Consider the following 18611-nt stretch of genomic DNA (forward strand, 5'->3'; position numbering starts at 1 on the left):
CATGGCAACCGCGCCGCTGGGCATCAGGGGGCGCTCGCGGTCCCCGGACCCCGACACCGCCCCCCACAATCCGGCCTGAGACCCCCCGGTCTGCCCCGGGGGGACCCCTCGGTCCGACCCTCCCAGCGGGCTGGGGCGGTGCGTGACAGGCAGCGGGGACCCCTCACCCCTGGCCCCTGCCGGCACGGCCCGTCCTGCTGCCCTGCAAAGTCCCCGGGACAAGCACGCAGCGTCCCGGGCAAGGCAGGGACTCTGCGGCACCTGCTTGCAGGTGGGCACGGGCAGGGCGGGCGTGGAGCGGGCAGGGCAGGGGTGAGCATGGTGCGGGCAGGGGTGGGCATGGTGCGGGCAGGGGTGGGCATGGTGCGGGCAGGGGTGGGCATCCTGCCGGGTGCTTCGCCGCGTGGCCGCACAGACCTTCCTTGATGGAGCAGGACAAAGGTTTTGTTCTTCTCCCAACAGTGCAGCCTTGTGCGGCCGCGGGCAGCGGCGACAGGCAGCAGCCAGCGCGGCCCCGGCGCTCCCACGCCACGGCGCAGGGGGGGAGTTTCTCCTCCTTTGTCTGCTCCCGGCCAGGCCGGTGCGCGGCAGCGCCGGAGCAGCCGGGGAAGAGCCTCGGCAGGAGCGGCAGAGCACGGCGGCTCCGGTGCCCTCCGCCCCGGCGCAGCCACCGGCCCGGCCCCGCCGCGCTGGGAACGAGCGGCGATCCCGGAGGAACCGAGCTCTTCATGACGGAAACCCGACCGGGGAGCGGGGACGGCAGCCGCGCCCGGGCACGGGGAGGACGGCAGCGGTGGGGACAAGGACAGCCGCGCCTCGTCCCCTCCCCCGGCGCCCGCGGTCGGCCATGGGGAACGGCATGAGCCAGGTAATGGGGAGCGCTGGGGCGGCCGCTCAGGGCTGGCAGTGCCCGGCTCGGCCGCTCCGGGGCAGGGAGACCCTCACCTGGCGGCTGCCCCTGCGTTTCACCTGCCGGCACCGGATCTGGCCCAGAGCTGAGCTCTCAGGCAGCTTGCTTACCTGCCAGCAGAGCAAAACCGAGGAGGAACAGGCAGGGACACTGCGCCGGGGCTTGTCCCGACAGCTGCTTAGGGGCTGTGGAGGGCAAGGGCCACTGTGAACCCCTTCGGGGGAGTGGGGAACCTTTCCCAACACGTTTAACCCCAAGGAACCCGCTCCAAGCACACACTGGGAGCGCTGTGAGATTCCAAGCCTGGTGGTCCCACACCCCCTTGCTCAGCGGGGCCGAGCTGTGCGTGGGGGTCTGTATCCCTGGGCAGAGGGGATGGGCGCTGTTTTATTTATGTGCTGCCCCGTTTTCTCCTGCGAGGAGCAGGTCAGCGGGGTGCTGGGGACGGGCACGTGCTGTTTATTCATGGTTCAGCGCCCTGCCCTTGGGAGCTGCCCTTGCTAACTGGCTCTCTCCCACCCTCTCCTCTCAGTGCCGCAGCTGTGAGTTAAAGGCACCCTGTCGCTAGAAAATGGATCTAAAAACCTTAGAAATCATAAAAACCCCAAACCTCTTTAAGCTGCTCAACTGAGAGAAACGTTTCCAAATGTGAGCAGTGAGACAAGTGTGAGCCCAGATGTGCTGGTGGAAATCACCTCCACCTGCCCTGGGCACCAACCACTGCTGCAGGGAGAAGCTGGGGGAGAACCAGCTGGATACAGGATTGAACAGCCCTTCACTGCCCAGGCTGTGAGTGAGGGAGAATATAAAATAGCTCTGTGTTAGAAGGGTTGCAAGGTGTCCTGCTTCTGCATCTGCAATGCTGTTAATAGAGGCCTTGTCAAGTAATTATCTTTTCATTACAAGAAATGGAATTTCCCAGGGGAAATGAACTGAAGGCACAGTGTCCAGAGCAATCTGTGCCTGGGCTGTGGGAAATGGGCTCCCTGCAGTCAAGAGTGAGGGGACCAAAGCTTGGGGCTGGGAGGGGGACAGCCAAATCCCCTGCAAGCTTCTCTGTGCCTGTTGCTTCTCTGTCTCTCAGGCAGCAGGACTTACACAGGTCATGGGTATAGTCCAAGGCTGTACAAAGGTGTATTCAACTGGCTGAGCTCAGGTAGTAAACCCCAACGGTGGATTTATTGATGATAAACAAGAGGAGCAATAAAACCCCCATGTCTGACTGCCAGCACCCACGAGGGTGCAGCACTAGCAGGTTGCGGGTGCCAGGGATACATCCAGGTCCTGGATGCCAGGGCAGTGGCAGCTCTGGCAATGCACATGTCCAGCTGCACCAGGACCATTCCTGCCCTGGGGCTGGTGATGGTCACCTCAGTGCCAGAGCTTTGGCCTCTCCAGCCAAGGCTGCTGCTTCCCACGGAGGGGGGTCCCAGCACAGAGGGTACCACGGCACAAGGTCACTGCTCATGCTGCCACTTCCCCTTGTGTTCCACAGATCCTTCCCGGCCTCTACCTTGGGAACTTTGTCGGTAAGCAGAACCCAGAGATGTGCTTGAGTTGGTGTCTCCCAGCCTGTCAACTCTGCCTGACACCCTGTCTGCACCCACTGCCCTGCCTGCACCCACTGCCCTGCCTGCACCCACCACCCTGCCTGCACCCACTGCCCTGCCTGCACCCACCGCCTGCACCCACTGCCTGCACCCACTGCCCTGCCTGCACCCACTGCCTGCACCCACCGCCTGCACCCACTGCCTGCACCCACTGCCCTGCCTGCACCCACTGCCTGCACCCACTGCCTGCACCCACCGCCCTGCCTGCACCCACCGCCCACTCTGCTCTGCCTCCTGGTGTGGGCAGGCAGCAGTGGGAGTGGAGGCATTGTGAGGAATGCAAAGTGGGACCCCTCTGCCTTTGCATGGTTTCCTGATTTAAAGGTTGCCCTGAGCTTTTCATACACACGAGGGGAAGGGGCCAAGTTGGGCAGAAATGGATCCTGTGCTGGGAGCAGAGGAGCTGGTGGTGCCACACCAGTGTGAGGAAGCAGGACTGGGGCACCTTGGGGTGATGCTCCCCAGTTTTGCAGCTATAGGAGGCAGGAGAGGCTGCCCACCCTCAGAGGAATTTCTCCCAGAGTCACTTCTTCTCACACAAAGTCACTATTTTAAGGACTTTACATTGTCAGGGAACAATTAATGACCAAGGGTTGGCATCTGCCATGAGAAAGCATCTTTTATTAGTACTCCTGCCTCCCTGATGGCACCTTTGGCAGCTTCATTCCTGCAGTAAGCTCTGGGAAAGTTTAAAACCACTGGTGTGAATTGCTAAGGAAATGTCACTGGAGTGGCAACCCTGTGCTCCCTGCACCCCATGGAGCACCTCTGGGTGGGCTGGGGGGGCTGTGGCTCACTGGGAACAGAAGGACAGGGGCACCTGGCTCCCAGGTTGATCACGGGGGTTCCTGTGAGCAGCCTCTGCTGTGGGGTCTTGGTCTGATGCCAACTGAGCCCTGCTCTGCCAAGCAATCCAGGGTGACAAGAAGATTTTAGGCTTGCAACATTAAGCTCACAGATATATTTTCTTTAACTAGAAGCTTTTCCAGTCCCTTTAAGCCTTGATTCTGGTGTCACTACTTGCTGTCACTGCCTGCTGAGGAAGATGGGAGGGTGCTGTGTGAGTCCCCACAAGGGTCCCCACCTCCCTCCCCACATGAACAGCACAGCTCCCCCCACAGAGCCTCTCCCTGGAGACTCGCTCCTATTGAAATTCACATCATGCCGTTAGCACATTGAGGTCTGGATTCCTGACCCAAGGTTTTACACCACGTGGAAGTTTAGAAACCCAAAGGAATGAGATGGGGAAATGTTCCTCGTTCTCTTTGTACGCTCTCGCAGCATCCACTGGTCATGGCACAAAAAAGGAGATGCTCAGAAGCTGTTCAGGAATATCAGCAACACGCTCCCCTCCAGCATAATAACTGGTGTGCTGGCCCAGAGACCAGGATTGTGGCCAGGATGCTGAAGTTAGTCAGAGTCAGGGCATTTTTGCTCCAGACAGCTGAGGACACCCCGTTTCTGTCCATGCAGCTGCAGAGGTAACACCCCAGAGTGTTGCAAGTCACTGCTCAGGTGCTTTCTACAGAAAATCAAGAGTTGATGTGAATTGCTGCAGCTCCACTTCCCTGGTTCACAAGATAAAACAGATCCCTCAGGCTGCAGCATGTCCCAGTGCCAGGCATGTCTGCTCAGGGAGGTGCAGGCAGGGCATGAGTCTCCTGCCAAACTGGGGACAAGTACAGGCAGGAGGGACACTGACACAGAGTGTTTCTGTGCAGGTGGGAATGCTACCCCCAGCACGAGCAAGTGCCTTTACAGGGAGAGGTCTGTGGTTTGGGATCATGGGGTTTGCATTCCAGATTTCTGTGATTGCCCGTGTCTGTGCTGTTGCATGTGGGGGTGGGATGCAGCTGATCTGCTGGAGAAAGGCTCTGTGTGCTGGCTGGCTGCAGGAGCTGGTGGGTGCACTGTGGGAAGAGGAGGTAGGAAATGAATACACATTGATATCTAGTTTTATCCTTTAGATGCCAAAGACCTGGAGCAGCTAAGCCGGAACAAGATCACCCACATCGTTTCTATCCATGAGTCCCCCCAGCCCTTGCTGAAGGTGGGTCCTGCACCCGATGCCACCATGTAGAACCCTGCAGCTCCTTCCATGCTGCATCTTCCTTCCCCCTCTGAGCATCCCACAGCACGTACACCTCTGCCAGTCACTGGTCCCAGAGGAGCTGGACAGCCTCCTTGCATGGGAAACTGGCTGTCTTGTGACTATAACCCGGCCTTGAACACTGACAGGAAACAATTTCCAGCTTTCCAGCCTCATCTTGTTTCTCATCCCCTCCCATGAGTCACCAGTGTGCCCCTGCCCTCCCCTCACCCAGGGGAGAATGTGGCTCCATCCCCACATAGGGGGTGCTGTGTGTGGGGAGTGAAACTACACAGGCAGCTCTGGGTGAGGAGCAAAGGTGCTGCCAGCCCAGCTGTGGGCATGTATGACACCCTGACTGCAGTGCCTGAGCTCTCCCTCTTCCTGTTGTGTCTTCCAGGATATTACCTACCTCCGTATCCCCCTGCCCGACACCCCTGAGGCCAACATGTGAGTACCCTGGGGAGGCCAGGGATGCCCAAGGTCTGGGGTCTTCAGGGTGTCCAGGAGTGAGGGCTCGCAGCATCCCAAGTCCTTGAGGCGCTGCCTCCAGGTCCTCCAGCACAGTGACCCACAGGCTAAACGTGTGATGCTGCAGAGCTGGGGACCACTCCTCGACCCCAACAGGATCCCAGTTCACTGGCCACTGTGAATGGCTGCAAGGCCTGGGGTGAGGCAAGGGACAGCCCCTCTGCAGCACCCATGGAGAAGAGCAGCAAGCATTCTCCTGGGAGCTGCCTGGAGAGGGGAGAGCAGTCAATACAGTGCAAAGCTGGCCAAGGGCTCTGGTGTGGCTGGAGATGTGAGCAGCCAACATCCCACTGCCCCAGCACAAGTCACAGGGCAGCCCCATCTGTCCCCAGCACAGTGTCCCCTGCTGTGTCCCCAGCATGGTGTGAGCTGGTACATCCACCTGCCCTTGGGCATCAACAGCACTGAGCTGCTCAGGTCGAAGCAGTAGCTGACAGTGCCCCTAAAGCAACTCAGACACTCAGACACTCAGCTCTGCCTGCAGCCAAAAATCCTGATCCATCCCTGAAGTTCTTATTTTGTCTGGGTTTTTTTTCCACTAGCAAGAGGCACTTCAAGGAATGCATCAGTTTTATCCACCAGTGCCGTCTGCATGGAGGGAACTGCCTCGTCCACTGGTAATGCTTCTTCCCCCCCTGCCTGCTGCTGTGTCCCCCCAGCTCAGCAGGTATCCAGCCCCTCACTCGGGCTGCAGATCAAAGCCAGCCTGTGCCACAGCGCTCCATGCCCACAGATCCACCCAGGATCCACCCTTGGCTGTAGCTTGTGTCTCAAATCCAGTAGGATCCAGGCAATCCTGGAGCCAGGGCAACTTCTTGCTGCAGCTGAGCATGCAGGAGGAGTGGGGTTTGGGGCAGGCAGCCAGGCAGCAGTCTCTGCTCCCATTCCCTGGGGAGGAGTGGGTATTTATAGGCATTGATGGCCAGGACCTTGGAAGGGCTCAGACCTCTGGGAGAGCAAGTCCTCAGAAAAGAGGAACTGAAATAGCTGAGGCACAAGGGGTGGAGGAGGAGGTGAGTGTGGGTTCAGGGTGGGGCACCAACCCAAGCCCTTCTGCACTTTCCCTTGCCAGCCTGGCTGGCATCTCCCGCAGTACCACCGTGGTCGTTGCGTACGTCATGGTTGTCACGGAGCTGAGCTGCCAGGAGGTGCTGGATGCCATCCGAACCATCCGGCCCGTCGCCAACCCCAACCCTGGCTTCAGGCAGCAGCTGTCTGAGTTTGGTGGCAGCGCAGCCCGCAAGGTGAGACCACCCTCTGCCACCTGTGCTCTGCTGAGCCTGCCATGGGTCTCAGAGCAAGGACAAGTCCTGAGGGGACTCAGTTTCTTCCCCACTCTCTCTGCTGGCAGACTTGGATCTGCCCTTGGAAACCTTTACCTTATGTTGCTTCTCACTCCTCCTGCAGGTCCGCAAGCACCTCAAGCAGAGATATGGGACATCTCCTTTCAATGACGAGGAAGAAATAAAGGCCTTGCTGCCAGCAGGGAGAGAAGGAACCTCCAGGACAGAGGGAGCTGTGCAAGGACTGGTCCCAAGAGCCAGAGACATCAGGAGCACAAGTCCCTTCCTGCTGCGGGTGAAGAGGACGTTCTCCTGCATCCCAGCTTGTCTGAAGTGACCCCAGCGAAGGGAGAGCATCAAGAATTACCCAACAGCCTGGGAGAGATGAAGGACAAAACACAGCGGGGTGGGGAGCACTGGGCAGGGACCTGCACCAAGCTCAGCTCCTTCTTCTTTTCTGGGCTGGGAGCTTGCCACCCTCTGTGTGGGTGGGATTCATGGGCACTTTGCAGCACATGCTGTGACTCATCCTCTTTGCATCTGGCATGCTGGGGACACAGGTCTCTGCCCCCAGGTCACTGCAGGCTCCCGCTTGGGCCAAAACTCAGAGGGGGTCTCTTCTGCCACAAGCCAGCACCCAGGTGTTGCCAGCAGCAGTTTTAGCTCTTGGGTGCCCACTGCAGAGACCTCAGGGTGCACAGGGCGTGGGAGAGCTGGGGCTTCCCTCACAGCAGTTTTCCCACCAGCAGCACAAGCTCCCAGTGCCCAGGTGACTGTGGAGCAGGGACACACCAGTGTGTCAGCAGATAATGCCACCACACTGGCTCCCAGGTGAGGATCCAGCTCCAGCCTGGCCAAGCACAAGCCCTGAGCAAGCACTGTAGTTTTAGGAATCCATTGCACCCCATTCCTGCCCATCCCAGGGCACAATCTGCAACAGGTGGGAATCAAGCATTTAACCTGGCCAGACCTCACTAGAGCCTTAAGCCATTTTGCTTAAAGACTTTCTATGCCCCCCAATAATAAACACCCCTTCTCTGCAGTCTGACTCCCCTGTGATGGCTGGGTTGGAACAAGGATGCCAAGGAGGAAGGTGCCAGCATGGGGCAGGTCTGAAGCTGCTGCTGAACACACTCAGCCCAGGGGAGAGTGGGGAAGGAGTGGGCTGGGGACACCAGCATGCCTGGACAGAGACTATCCTACTGCCTTGTGACAAGGTGACAGGAGAGGCCAGAAATGTGACTGCCATGGCAGGGCTCTCTGGGGACAAGCTCTGTTCCAGGAGAGGTCAGGAGCAGCAGGTGGGAGCTCACCTGGAGCCTGTTTCACTGTAGCATCTCCACTCACAGGGTACAGGAGCACCAGGTCCGAGAGTCTGCTGGCTCCAGGTTCTGGAAGTCCTGGGAGCCTGGCACCAGCTGAGCATCACAAGCCCCAGCTCCTTCCCAGACCTGTCCTATTTACACCTTTTCCTGGAGCAGGAGGTGGGGAAGATTCTGGGGATGCCCAGCTGGGTTGCCCCTGTTGGGAGTCAGAGCATTTTTATGGAGTTCCCCTTGTCCCTGCCACCCCTCTCATAGGAGAAGGGATCTCCCAGGAGACAATTTCAGGACCAGGGTTCCTCCTTCTTGCCAACTCCTGTCTGCTGGGCTGGGTGCTGCTTTTGGGTGACCCAGGCAGACTGGGAGCCCCACTCCTTCCTCTCTGGATAGACATTAAGTCAACAAAGTAAGCAGGGGTGCATCATCCTCTGCTGTTCCTGCATTGTCTGCTGTGGGGTCCCCCTCTCCTCCCAGCTCCTGCCACGCTGCTGTTCCCACTCCCTCACCTCCAGGCCTGGGCTCTCTGGCACCCTTTGCCCCCCCAGCACACCCAGCAGGGTGGTAGCTGGGCACCCCAGTACCACACACCTGGGATGGATGTGTGCCTCCTGCACAGCTGCACTCTCATGTTGGGACACACTATACGAGGTGTTTACACACAGGGGTGCCCTGGTTCCCACCGTAAACCACACAGAGCTGTGGCCCCTCCAGCCCAGCTCAGCAGTACAGCAAAATGTATTTATTTTGGCAGATCTGGTTTGCACAACTTGGAAAACCCCGGGTGAGGGCAAGGTTAGCTGTGAGTTAATGTTTGACTCCTTTTTGAAGCTCATTTCTGCATGAAAAGTTTACGGGTTAAGCAGCTTCACCTTCCCTGTGTGGGGAGCAGCACAGTGGGGAATCCGGTGTGGAATCCGGCTCCTGATCCCTCTGGCTGATTCCCGGGTAATTGGATCCCCCGGGGCCCGCGTCACCACGCGGCTGTCACAGCACATGAACTCCCCGGCCGATAACGCTTATCCCTGCTGGCTGGGGCTGGCAAACCAGCCGGCGGCTGATTATCTCCCGGCCTTGAATGTAATCTGTGCAAGCCACTGAGAGGCTGTGCAATGACGCCTTGCTATTGCTCAGCTTCCCAAGGCAGAAAGGGAACATGTGCATTCTCTGTCGGTCGGCCCCAGGCCCTTGTCCCAGACCACAGCCCCCCAGCACACCGAGAAAAGAGGTGCAGGGGCTGTCTGGGCTTTGCTCTGCATCAAACGGGGCATGGACAGCCTCAGGAAGGAGAGAAAACTCCTCCCAGTGTGGCTGGGTCGTACACCCGGTGTGGCCTCATGTGCCCTCTGTGCCACGTGGCCGTGCCCCATCCCCAAGTCCTTTGGGAAAGCCCAAGACTGTGTGCTCTGCCACGGATTATTCATTTGGAGACTTTGTAGCCTCAGCAGTTCTCGGGAACCTCGTTTCTCCTCCCTGCGAGGTGAATTTCTCTGACTCAGAGCTGAAAAGGAGACCTGAGGGGCTGCAAAAGGTGACTGGGGGAGGCTGCAGCCGGTCAGAGGAGCCGGGTGTCCCTGCACAACCACATGGGCCTCTGCAGCAGTGATGGAGGAACAAACACTAGAGTCATGCCAGGGTGGCCCAGTAACCCAGCCCATGCGCTGCTGGGCACCAGCGGGAAGAGGTGCAGGATGAGTCAGGCTTCCTCCCTGGTCCCAGCAGCCCTTGGCGCAGCATCCGACCTTCCCACACGGTTCCCGTTCGACTCAGGACTCAGAGCCCCGCGAGACAGATGTGAGCAGAGACAGATTAGAGCAGAGGAGAGATCTGAGAGTTGGGAACATGTGTCTGCTCACACCACCCTGGAAACTGCGTGCTCTTCCTGCAGTTCCCCCGCAGTTCTCCATACCCGCGGGATGAGCTGCTGGTCCCAGAGAGAACAAGGTCCCTGGGGCTGGAGGTGTTCGGGTCCCCAAAGCAGGAGGATGGGGGAGCAGAGTCCCTTGTCCTTTTCGGGGAGCACGTGGAGTCCTAAAAGCTGAAAGGAGGCACCCGGGAGGGGTACAAGGGAATTGCACGTTCTTTGTGGTGCCTTGTCCCCTCTCCCATGGGTGCAGTGTGTCTGTCCCTGCTCCTGTGGGTGGAGGGAGCCTGTGTTGAGAAATACACCTAGTGCAACTATCTCAGTATGTAAACTACCAGTGCAAGCTGCACATTATGTTCTGGGTTACAGGAAAAGGCTGAGCCTCAGGCAAGAGCAGGGAATGGGCGCCCACCCTTTGCCTCCACCTGCGGCACCGACCGGGGTGGAGGCTGAACACTCAGAGACTCTGCAGGAGCCAATGAACAACGGAGAGAGCCTAAAATCTCCATTGGTGTACCTGGCTGCACAGACCGTGAGGGCATGAAACCCCAGGGGTGCCTTAGTTGGGGGTCCCTCCCGGAGTCCCACTGTTGTACCACTCAATTAGTACAGTACTTTTTCCTGAACTCAGATGTCGGACACTGCCACGCGAAACCAGAGGCAGGGAAAAAAATTTAAGGCCCGTCCCCTCTGCCGTGGGGCACCCAGAGCCGACGGCGTGGGCAAGGAAAGAGAAAGTGAAAGCCGGAGCCGCTTTCGCTTTCGGCGCCGGGCCGCGATGGCGGAGCCGGGGGCGCCCATGCGGCTGAAGGAGTGGCTGATCGCGCAGATCGACAGCGGCCGGTACCCGGGACTGCGCTGGGAGAACCGGCACCGGACGCTCTTCCGCATCCCCTGGAAGCACGCAGCCAAGCAGGATTACCGGCAGCAGCAGGACGCCGCGCTCTTCAAGGTACCGCGGGCTCCCCGCGATCACCACCTGGCCCTGCGAGCGCCCCCCGGGACTCGCCCCCGGGGCTCCGTGCGCACCCGCGGGGCTCCCCATTGCCTGGGGCTCTCCGCTCCCCAGCTCCGTTCGCACCCCCGGGGCTCCGTGCGCACCCGCGGGGCTCCCCATTGCCTCGGGCTCTCCGCTCCCCAGCTCCGTGCGCACCCCCGGGGCTCCCCATTGCCTCGGGCTCTCCGCTCCTCAGCTCTATGTGCATCCCCGGGACTCCCCATTGCCCGGCATCATGTGCTGCCCCAGGGCTCCCCATGCCCAGCTCAATGTGCACCCCAGGAATCCCTTACCCAGCTTCGTGGACATCCCTGAGACCACGTACCCAGCTCCCTGTGCTCCCCTGGGACACCACCAGCCCTCAGGACACACAGCCTCGGCTCCCCACTGCCCCCCCCAGCCCCAGTGGACGTGTACCCCAGTGGGGCCCCTCGGGCAGCGGAGCAGGGGCCAGGGTGTGGGCAGCCCCTGGAGCACAGGGCACCCTCTGTCCCTCAGGCTTGGGCCATCTACAAAGGGAAGTACCAAGAAGGGACTGACAAGGCCGACCCCTCCACCTGGAAGACGCGTCTCCGCTGCGCCCTCAACAAGAGCACCGACTTCCAGGAGGTGCCAGAGCGGAGCCAGCTGGATATCTCTGAACCTTACAAGGTGTATCAGATCGTGACTGACGGAGCCTGTGATGCAGGTACAGTCTTGTCCCTGCTCCTGTGCCAGCTGTGGGGTTGATACCTGCACCATGACTGTACAAGCCACATATCCCGAAGACATCACCCTTCCCTCCTGCTCCTCTTCCTCTCTGGGTGTCCTGGGAACCCAACTGTCTTCTCCTGCCGTTTGCAAGGGGCTCATCATTTTTTTCTTGCTCTCTGCAGAAGACAATGACACACAGTCCCCAAGCAGTGAGGAGCAGCAGGTAAGCTCACCCTGTGCCATCTGGGCAGGGAAGAAGGTGGGACCCCCAAAACTCCCCTTGTCTGTCAGCTGCTCCCCTGCCTGCACACTGCCTGTGTCTGTGCCATGGGGCATTGCTGAGTCCCCTGTGCCACACAGCTGGCAGGCTCAGGTTGGTGCCAGGGGCAGGAGCTAGCTCAGTGACCCCTGCTGCCAGCTCAGCCCTCACTGAAGCTGCTCCTACCCCCAGGTCAGCACTGCAGAGAGTCCTAAGAAGGAGGAAAGCCAGAAAGACACAGTGGAGACAGACCACAGGTCTCCACAGTCCCTGGTCTCTGCCCACCTGATGGAGAGAGGTGAGGAGGGGTCCCGGTTGATGGGGTGGGGTTGAGGGCAGGGACCACACACTTCCTGCCAGGAGGTATCCTGCTCCCCTGTCCCTTGTCCAGAAAACACCTGTGGGGATGAAGACAGGGGCTGGGGACTCCCTCTTGGCCCAGCAGAGCTGCTTGATCATGTACTTGGGGGCTCTAATGAGGCGCAGTAATGAGCAGACACTGTGCAAAGGATCCTGCTGCCCACCAGGCCAGGAGAGTGCCTGGGAGTCCTTGAGGACAACTGCCCACATCCTTTTACCACCTCATCTCTGCCCTGGTCCAGGGTACCTCGTGAGGGGAATCTTCTATGGCTGGAACCCAACCCATGGCCAGTTCCTACCCAGACCCCAGTCCTACCTCCCTGTAGAGGATGTCAACAATTCAGGTAGGAGCAATGCTGGTGGGCAGTGCCTTGGGTGGCCCCACCAGCCCAGGCTGCCCATGAGCTGACACTCCCTTTGCCCCAGATTGCTGGCTCCACATCCGCCTCTACTACTGTGACGTGCTGGTGAAGGAGGTGACCACACGCACAGCCGAGGGCTGTCGCATCACCACCCGCGCCGTGCCGGCCGACAGCGAGCGCCTCTACGGCCCCTCCTGCATGGAGCAGGTCGAGTTCCCCCCGCCACAGGCACTCAGCGGCCATGGCCACGCGGCCACCATGGCCAACGTGCTGGAGCGGCTCCTGCCCCACCTGGAGCGGGGGGTGCTGCTGTGGGTGGCACCCGAGGGAGTCTTCATGAAGCGCCAGTGCCAGGGCAGGGTGTACTGGAATGGGCCACTGGCCCCTCACAGGAACTGGCCCAACAAGCTGGAGAGGGAGAAGACCTACAAGCTGCTGGACACACAGCAGTACCTGCAGCGTAAGTCCTGCCCACCACCCCAGGAGACCTCAGTCCTCTCAGGAAACAGGGCAGGTCCTGCCCAGGCATGGCTGCTCGAGGCTGTGGGGCCTCCCTGACAGGGTTGGTGTCTTGCAGAGCTGCGGGAGTACCTGAGCAACGGGCAGCTCATGCCACAGTACCAGATCCACCTGTGCTTTGGGGAGGAGTACCCCACCAGAAGCGGGCACCCCTTCCAGAAGCTCATTATGGCTCATGTGAGTACACACTGGGACTGGCAACCCCTGAGCTGGACACTGGGGCCATGGCAGTGGGGGGTACAGACCTGTGCCCATTCTGTCACTCTGCGCCTCCACAGGTGGAGCCGGTGTTTGCTCGGGAGCTCTTCCATCATGCCCAGCGCTTGAGGCCGACGCTGCTCCACAACTCCCCCCAGCCCTGTGCCCCTGGCACCTCCAGCCACGTTATACATGTCCTCAAACAGCTCTGCCAGCCCTGAGCTGGGTGGGAGAGGAGAGCCCAGTCATCATAAAGTCTCAGAGCAGGAGGCTCTGAGTCCCACAGCTGTACTCCAGCTGCGTGTCCCGAGGCAGAGCGAACAGAGTGCTCAGCATGAGGATCTGGATGTGGACGGGTGCTGGCCCATGGTGGGCAGGCACTGCTGTCCCCCATGATTGCTGTATTTATTGCCCAGGAGCTCCCCAGGTGGGATTTGCTGTGTGCCTGTTCAGTGAGCCAGGGCAGAGCCAGCTCTGTCCTTGCACCTTGCACCACCAGGACTCACCATTTGTGAAACTTTAGAAATAAAGTTGTGTTTTGGTACCAGTGTCAGGGGCTGGCTCTGGTGTGGGGGACTGGTGCTGGTCCAAGGAGAGCACAGGTGGCTGGGGAAGCTGAGTTTGCACAGAGCCTTGTGTGGGCAAAGCCAGCTCAGCCCCAGACACAAGGGAACAGGGTGAGCCCACCCCCTGCCCCTGTGCTGGCTCCAGGTCTGTCCTGCCCCTCATCCCAGCCCCTTGTCAGGGTTAAGGGCAGCAGCGAGATGCCTGTTGGCTGCTCTGCTGCCCCAGCAACATGGGAGCCTGTCCCAAAGGCACTCACTGCCTGTGCCTCAGTTTCCCCTGATGAGTGGAGAGAGGGGTCTCCTGGGGGCCGTGCAGCACCCTCAGGGCTGGGAATGGTGCAGGGATCTGGCACAGCACAGAGACCTGGCACAAGCCCAAACTGGGAGCAAGGGCTGAGGCACTGGGGTGGGCAGGGGGCAGATGGGCATCTGAGGGCAGGCAGCACCGTCAGTCCTGTCTGTCAGCATCCCACTGTTGAGCCCCTCCTCCAGGCCCAGCTGGAGCCCGGCTGTGCACCATGAGCAGAGCAGGATGAGAACCAGGTCGTGGGAACCTTCCGTGGGAAAAGGGGCTGGGGGAGCCGGGGGCTGTGCCCGCCTCCACCCTGGGGAGGCCACGGCTGTGCCAGCCCCGGGGCCACTGGCTGCTGGCCGCAGGTCTTGGCGGCGCATCCGTCTGTCTGTCCACAGGGACCAGTGCTGGACGGCGAAGCCCCGCTCCGCCCTGGGCGGCCCCTCAGAGGAGGGGCCCAACGCCCCCTCGCCGGCCGGCGGGTTTTAACGGGCCGTGCTGGGGCCGTGAGCGGAGCAGGAGCGGGACCAGCGGCAGCGCTGGAAAGGCAGTGGCCGGCCAGGAGGATGCAGCCGGACCTCCCTGTCAGCCACGCGGTGCTGCGCAGTCCACCGGCCCCCGAGCCAGCCGGTGGCCCCTTCCCCAGCACCGAGGCCACCAAGCCACCCTACAGCTACATTGCCCTAATCACCATGGCCATCCAGAGCGCGCCCGAGCAGCGCATCACCCTCAGTGGCATCTACCGCTACATCATGGGCCGCTTCACCTTCTACCGCGAGAACAAGCAGGGCTGGCAGAACAGCATCCGACACAACCTCTCCCTCAATGAGTGCTTCATCAAGGTGCCCCGCGACGACAAGAAGCCGGGCAAGGGCAACTACTGGACCCTCGACCCTGACTGCTACAACATGTTTGAGAACGGCAGCTTCTTGCGGCGCCGCCGGCGCTTCACCAGGAAGAGGAGCCTCCGGGATGCACCAGGCACTGAGGGAGATGAGGGGCACGGGAAGACCCCCAGACAGCGGGCACAGGGGCTGCCTGCCACCCCGCTGCCCGAGGAAGGGAGGGCAGAGGGGGGCTACACCTCACCAGTAGCCACGGGGCGCCTGCCGAGCCCTGCAACGCTGTCCGAGGGTGCTGGAGTGTCAGGGTGCACTGAGCCCTGTGCCCGGCGCCAGCTGCCCAAGGCCACACAGCCCTGTCTGTACCTGCCCGACATGCCACAGCCCAAGGGGCCGTTCTTCACACCCCCCCAGAGCCGCCCACCCAAGGAGACTGTCTTCGGGGGGCTCCCGGCAGCGCTGCAACTGCCCCGTCCAGGTCAGTACCCACTGCCCAGTGAGCACCCGGCCCAGCACGCTGCCCTGCTGCCCACCCTGCTGCCCACCCAGCACAGGGACCCCCCGCAGGACTCACCAGCCACACCAGGCACTCCCCCAGGGCAGCTGGAGGGTGAGGAGACAGCTGCCTCAGGGATGGGGACGACTCAGCCATTTGGGCAGGTGCCACCTGCATTCCCTGGCACCCTCCTGGGCACGGGCAAGCCCCCTCCATCCTGCTTCCTGGAGGGAGAGGGCTATGTGCAGCCGTCCCTGCCCGTGTTTGGCTCCTTCGGCCGGCCGGGCCCCGAGGCGCTGGGCACCGGCTACCAGTGCCGGGTGCAGGCGCTGAGCTTCTGCGTGAAGGAGCGGCCGTGCGGCACAGCGCTGGAGCATCTCCTGGCTGCAGCCCCCCCGGCCCCTGCCGCCCCTCGCCAGCCACCCTTTGGGGCCCTGGGGCCACGGGCAGGCGAGCAGAAGGAGCCCTGGGGGCCGGGGGCTGCCATCCCACTGCAGGGGGGAAACGCCTACCCCCTGGGACTGCCCCCCTGCCTCTACCGAACACCCGGCATGTTCTTCTTCGAGTGAGGGACTCTTCACCCCAGGACACCCCAGCACCCAATAAAGCACATTCCCCAAAGCTGCCTCTGTGGTCTCTGTGCCCTGCTTGAGGTCTCTGTGCCCCTATGGGCAGAAGTGAGCTGGAGACCCTCTGCTGCATCACAGGTGTTGGTTTGGGGACACACATCCCCAAGGCCACCCGGCACAGCCCCCATCCCTGCTGGCCCCTCCAGCAGCACTTACTGGCTGGTCAGTGAGGCCATGGGGAGATGGGGCATGGCCTGGGCCAGGGCAACTACATCCAGGTCCTGTGTCCCTGAGAGATGCTGGGGAAAAGGTTCTGCCACAATGTGGGGCCAGGAGCACCCAAATCCCCATCCCATGGTAGCGTGAAGGAACCTTGTCCTTGAGGGTGAGGAGGTTCTGCTGCAGCAGAAGTTATCCCCCAACAAAGCCTTGCTTTGTTACTTCCCTGTGCCTGGGACTCACCCAAGTGCCTGACTTCACCCTGGATGCCACACATGGCAGAGGTGCCACCAGCCTCAGTGTTTGGCCTCACTCATGAACCCGTGTAGCCTGAGAGGTGGCAGAGAGGCTCTGGGGGTTTTAGTACTGTAGGGGGGCTCTGCTATGGGGGGAACGGGGCTTCCTCCCCTCTCTGTCCTTGCTTGTGGCTGTGCAAGTGCCTGGTTGGGATCCCAAATAGTCCCTGCAAACCCCGGGGCCAGGGCACCCCCAGAGATGGGCGGCTGTGCCAGAGGCTGTAACTCGGATGGGAAAGGCCAGGAAAGTGGATTCCTCTGACCTGAATCATGCAGAGCAGCTGCCAGTGAGGAGGCACCACCTGAGTCACCGCTGTTGACACCGGGCTGGGCACAGAGACCTTCCCCAAATGGCCAGGCTGGGGGACATCAGAGTGGGAAGGGGTCCCCATACAGCCACCAACCCCTTCCCACACACTGCTGGGACATCCAAGTCAGCATCTCTGCAGCACTGGAGTGGGACCAGAGTGATGCTGGCAAAATGAGGGGCTGTGCCTGTGCCCCCCTTCCTGCCAATCCCAGATTGGGAGAGGGGGCTCCACTGGAGCAGCAGTGCCCAGACCCTTTGGCCAGCCCCAGAATGAGCACAGGGCAGAACATACGGCTGGCAGGAGCTCTCCATGCTCCTGTGGGGAGCAGATTTGTGGCAGTCCTTGCAGCTCCCCAGAGCAAGCAGGACCCCACCTTGTCCACTCTTGGGGGTCTCTGCGGGGACCATGCTGGCACGGAGGGATGGCAATGCCGTCACTCGGGGACAGGAGCACCGCGGCCACGTCAGCCCTGCTACCAGCCCCCAGACGGCGGCTGCTGGGCTGTGGCTGTGTCCCAGCCCTGGGCAGGGCAGGAGGGGCCACCCTTCGTCATCGCGGACGGCCACTCAGTCCCGGGCCTCTCTTCTCTCCCTTTTTTTTTACTACCCAGTGGAAAACAATATTTGAGCGCCTACATCATGCTGGCGTCTCCGGAGCGGCCGGCGGGGAGCGCGGCTGACCTCAGCCCCCTCCTTTGCACGGTCCCCGGGGGCGCGGGAGGAAACGAACGCCGCAGCCGTGCCCAGGGGCCGTCTGGTTCCCACGCAGCGTGCCCGGGCCCATCGCCCGCCCCGGCTGGGAACACACAGCCCCGGCCTCACGCAGTGCCCGGGGTGGGGTCTCTGTGCTGGGAGCCCTGCGGCACATCCCATTGCCCACCCCAGACTGGGGGATGGGGACCCCTGTTCCGTAGAGCCCGGGTGTGCAGACCAAAGTCATGTGCTCTCCCGGTGCTCCCCTTCCCTGCGCCCACCCTGCTTCCCGGTCATGGACCTGCTGCTCTCCCGGCTCTGCCTCCTCCCTGGCTCGCTCCTGACTCGCAGTGGGTGGCCTGGCCCTCTGCCCACTCACCCGCTCCCATCCCGGGCCGTGCTGTGGCCAGGACTCTGCTGCACCTGGGCATGGGGCGAACCTGCTGCTGCTGGCAGTGCTGCCAGGTGCCAGTGCTGGAGGACTGCCAGCTCCCTTTCCCTTCCCGTGCTGCCTGAAAGGCCCTTGCTTCCATGGGCAGCGTGGGTGCCACAGGGCCATGGGGTAGAGGTAGATATGGGGAACATGTGCTGCTCCAGGCTTTAGGGATGGATGCTGTGGACACACACCCAGGCTGTGCTGTGCATCTGTGTGGGTGACAAGGACATGAGGGATGGAATTTGCTGCCGTGGCCTGTGCTGGCCCAGGAGCAGTCCTGTCACTGTGTTCCTTGGCCTTGGTAGGACCAGTCCACTCCCCAGAGCTCAGCTGGGAGCATGGGATAGGATCACAGCTACTTCCATAGGTGTCAGCCCTGTGGCCCTGTTCATCCAGCCTCAGTGGGTGTCCCTGTGGGGTCCCAAGGTGTGAAGGAAGGGACTGGATAAGCCAAACCAGACTGTGGGGCATGGGTTGCCCACCTTGGCATGTGCTGGTGCCTGTGCATCCATCTCTGTGCCACAGACATGCACGGGCAGGGCTGTGTCCGGAAACTGATCCCTCAGAACATCTTGGGATGCCAGGAGTGTCCAGGGGTGTTGGTCCATCCGGGAGCCCCGCAGCCACCCTGCAGCAGGGCCGAGCAGCCCCTGTGGCCGGGGCCGGGACCGGGCGATGTGCAGCTCCTGGGACCAGACAGGAAGGAGACGTCACCGCCGCAGAGCGTAACTCAAACCAGATGGGGCTGCGCTGGCGTCCAGGCCTGCGGGGTGGTCACCGACAGGAACCGGTCAAAGGCTGCCGGCAGGAAGCGGCTGGGAGGGACGCCCGCGGCGGGAGTGGAGTCCGGGCTCTGGCAGCCTTAACCACTTCGGGGCCGGCCACAGAACCGCTGGGC

At 61.4% G+C, this 18611-nt stretch overlaps 2 protein-coding genes across 2 annotated transcripts; both read left to right on the plus strand.

The window, feature by feature from the left end:
- The first annotated feature begins 55 nt into the window (after positions 1 to 55).
- DUSP15 (dual specificity phosphatase 15) lies at positions 56 to 13541 on the plus strand. The gene is made up of 17 exons (XM_071573230.1): positions 56 to 271; positions 463 to 868; positions 2406 to 2439; positions 4488 to 4570; positions 5010 to 5059; positions 5683 to 5757; positions 6213 to 6384; positions 6548 to 6758; positions 8635 to 8822; positions 10238 to 10558; positions 11102 to 11291; positions 11479 to 11519; positions 11748 to 11853; positions 12158 to 12259; positions 12342 to 12737; positions 12855 to 12973; positions 13075 to 13541. The coding sequence occupies exons 2-17, from the start codon at positions 848 to 850 to the stop codon at positions 13213 to 13215; spliced, it is 2250 nt and encodes a 749-aa protein (XP_071429331.1). The 5' UTR covers positions 56 to 271; positions 463 to 847; the 3' UTR covers positions 13216 to 13541.
- An 836-nt stretch (positions 13542 to 14377) lies between these two features.
- Positions 14378 to 15765, plus strand: FOXS1 (forkhead box S1). Its single transcript, XM_071572903.1, has one exon. It carries the CDS (start codon positions 14419 to 14421, stop codon positions 15757 to 15759), a length of 1341 nt encoding a protein of 446 aa, XP_071429004.1. The 5' UTR covers positions 14378 to 14418; the 3' UTR covers positions 15760 to 15765.
- The last annotated feature ends 2846 nt before the right edge of the window (positions 15766 to 18611 follow it).

This window comes from Pithys albifrons, chromosome 18 (genome assembly GCF_047495875.1).
Source record: "Pithys albifrons albifrons isolate INPA30051 chromosome 18, PitAlb_v1, whole genome shotgun sequence".
Lineage (NCBI taxonomy): Eukaryota > Metazoa > Chordata > Aves > Passeriformes > Thamnophilidae > Pithys > Pithys albifrons.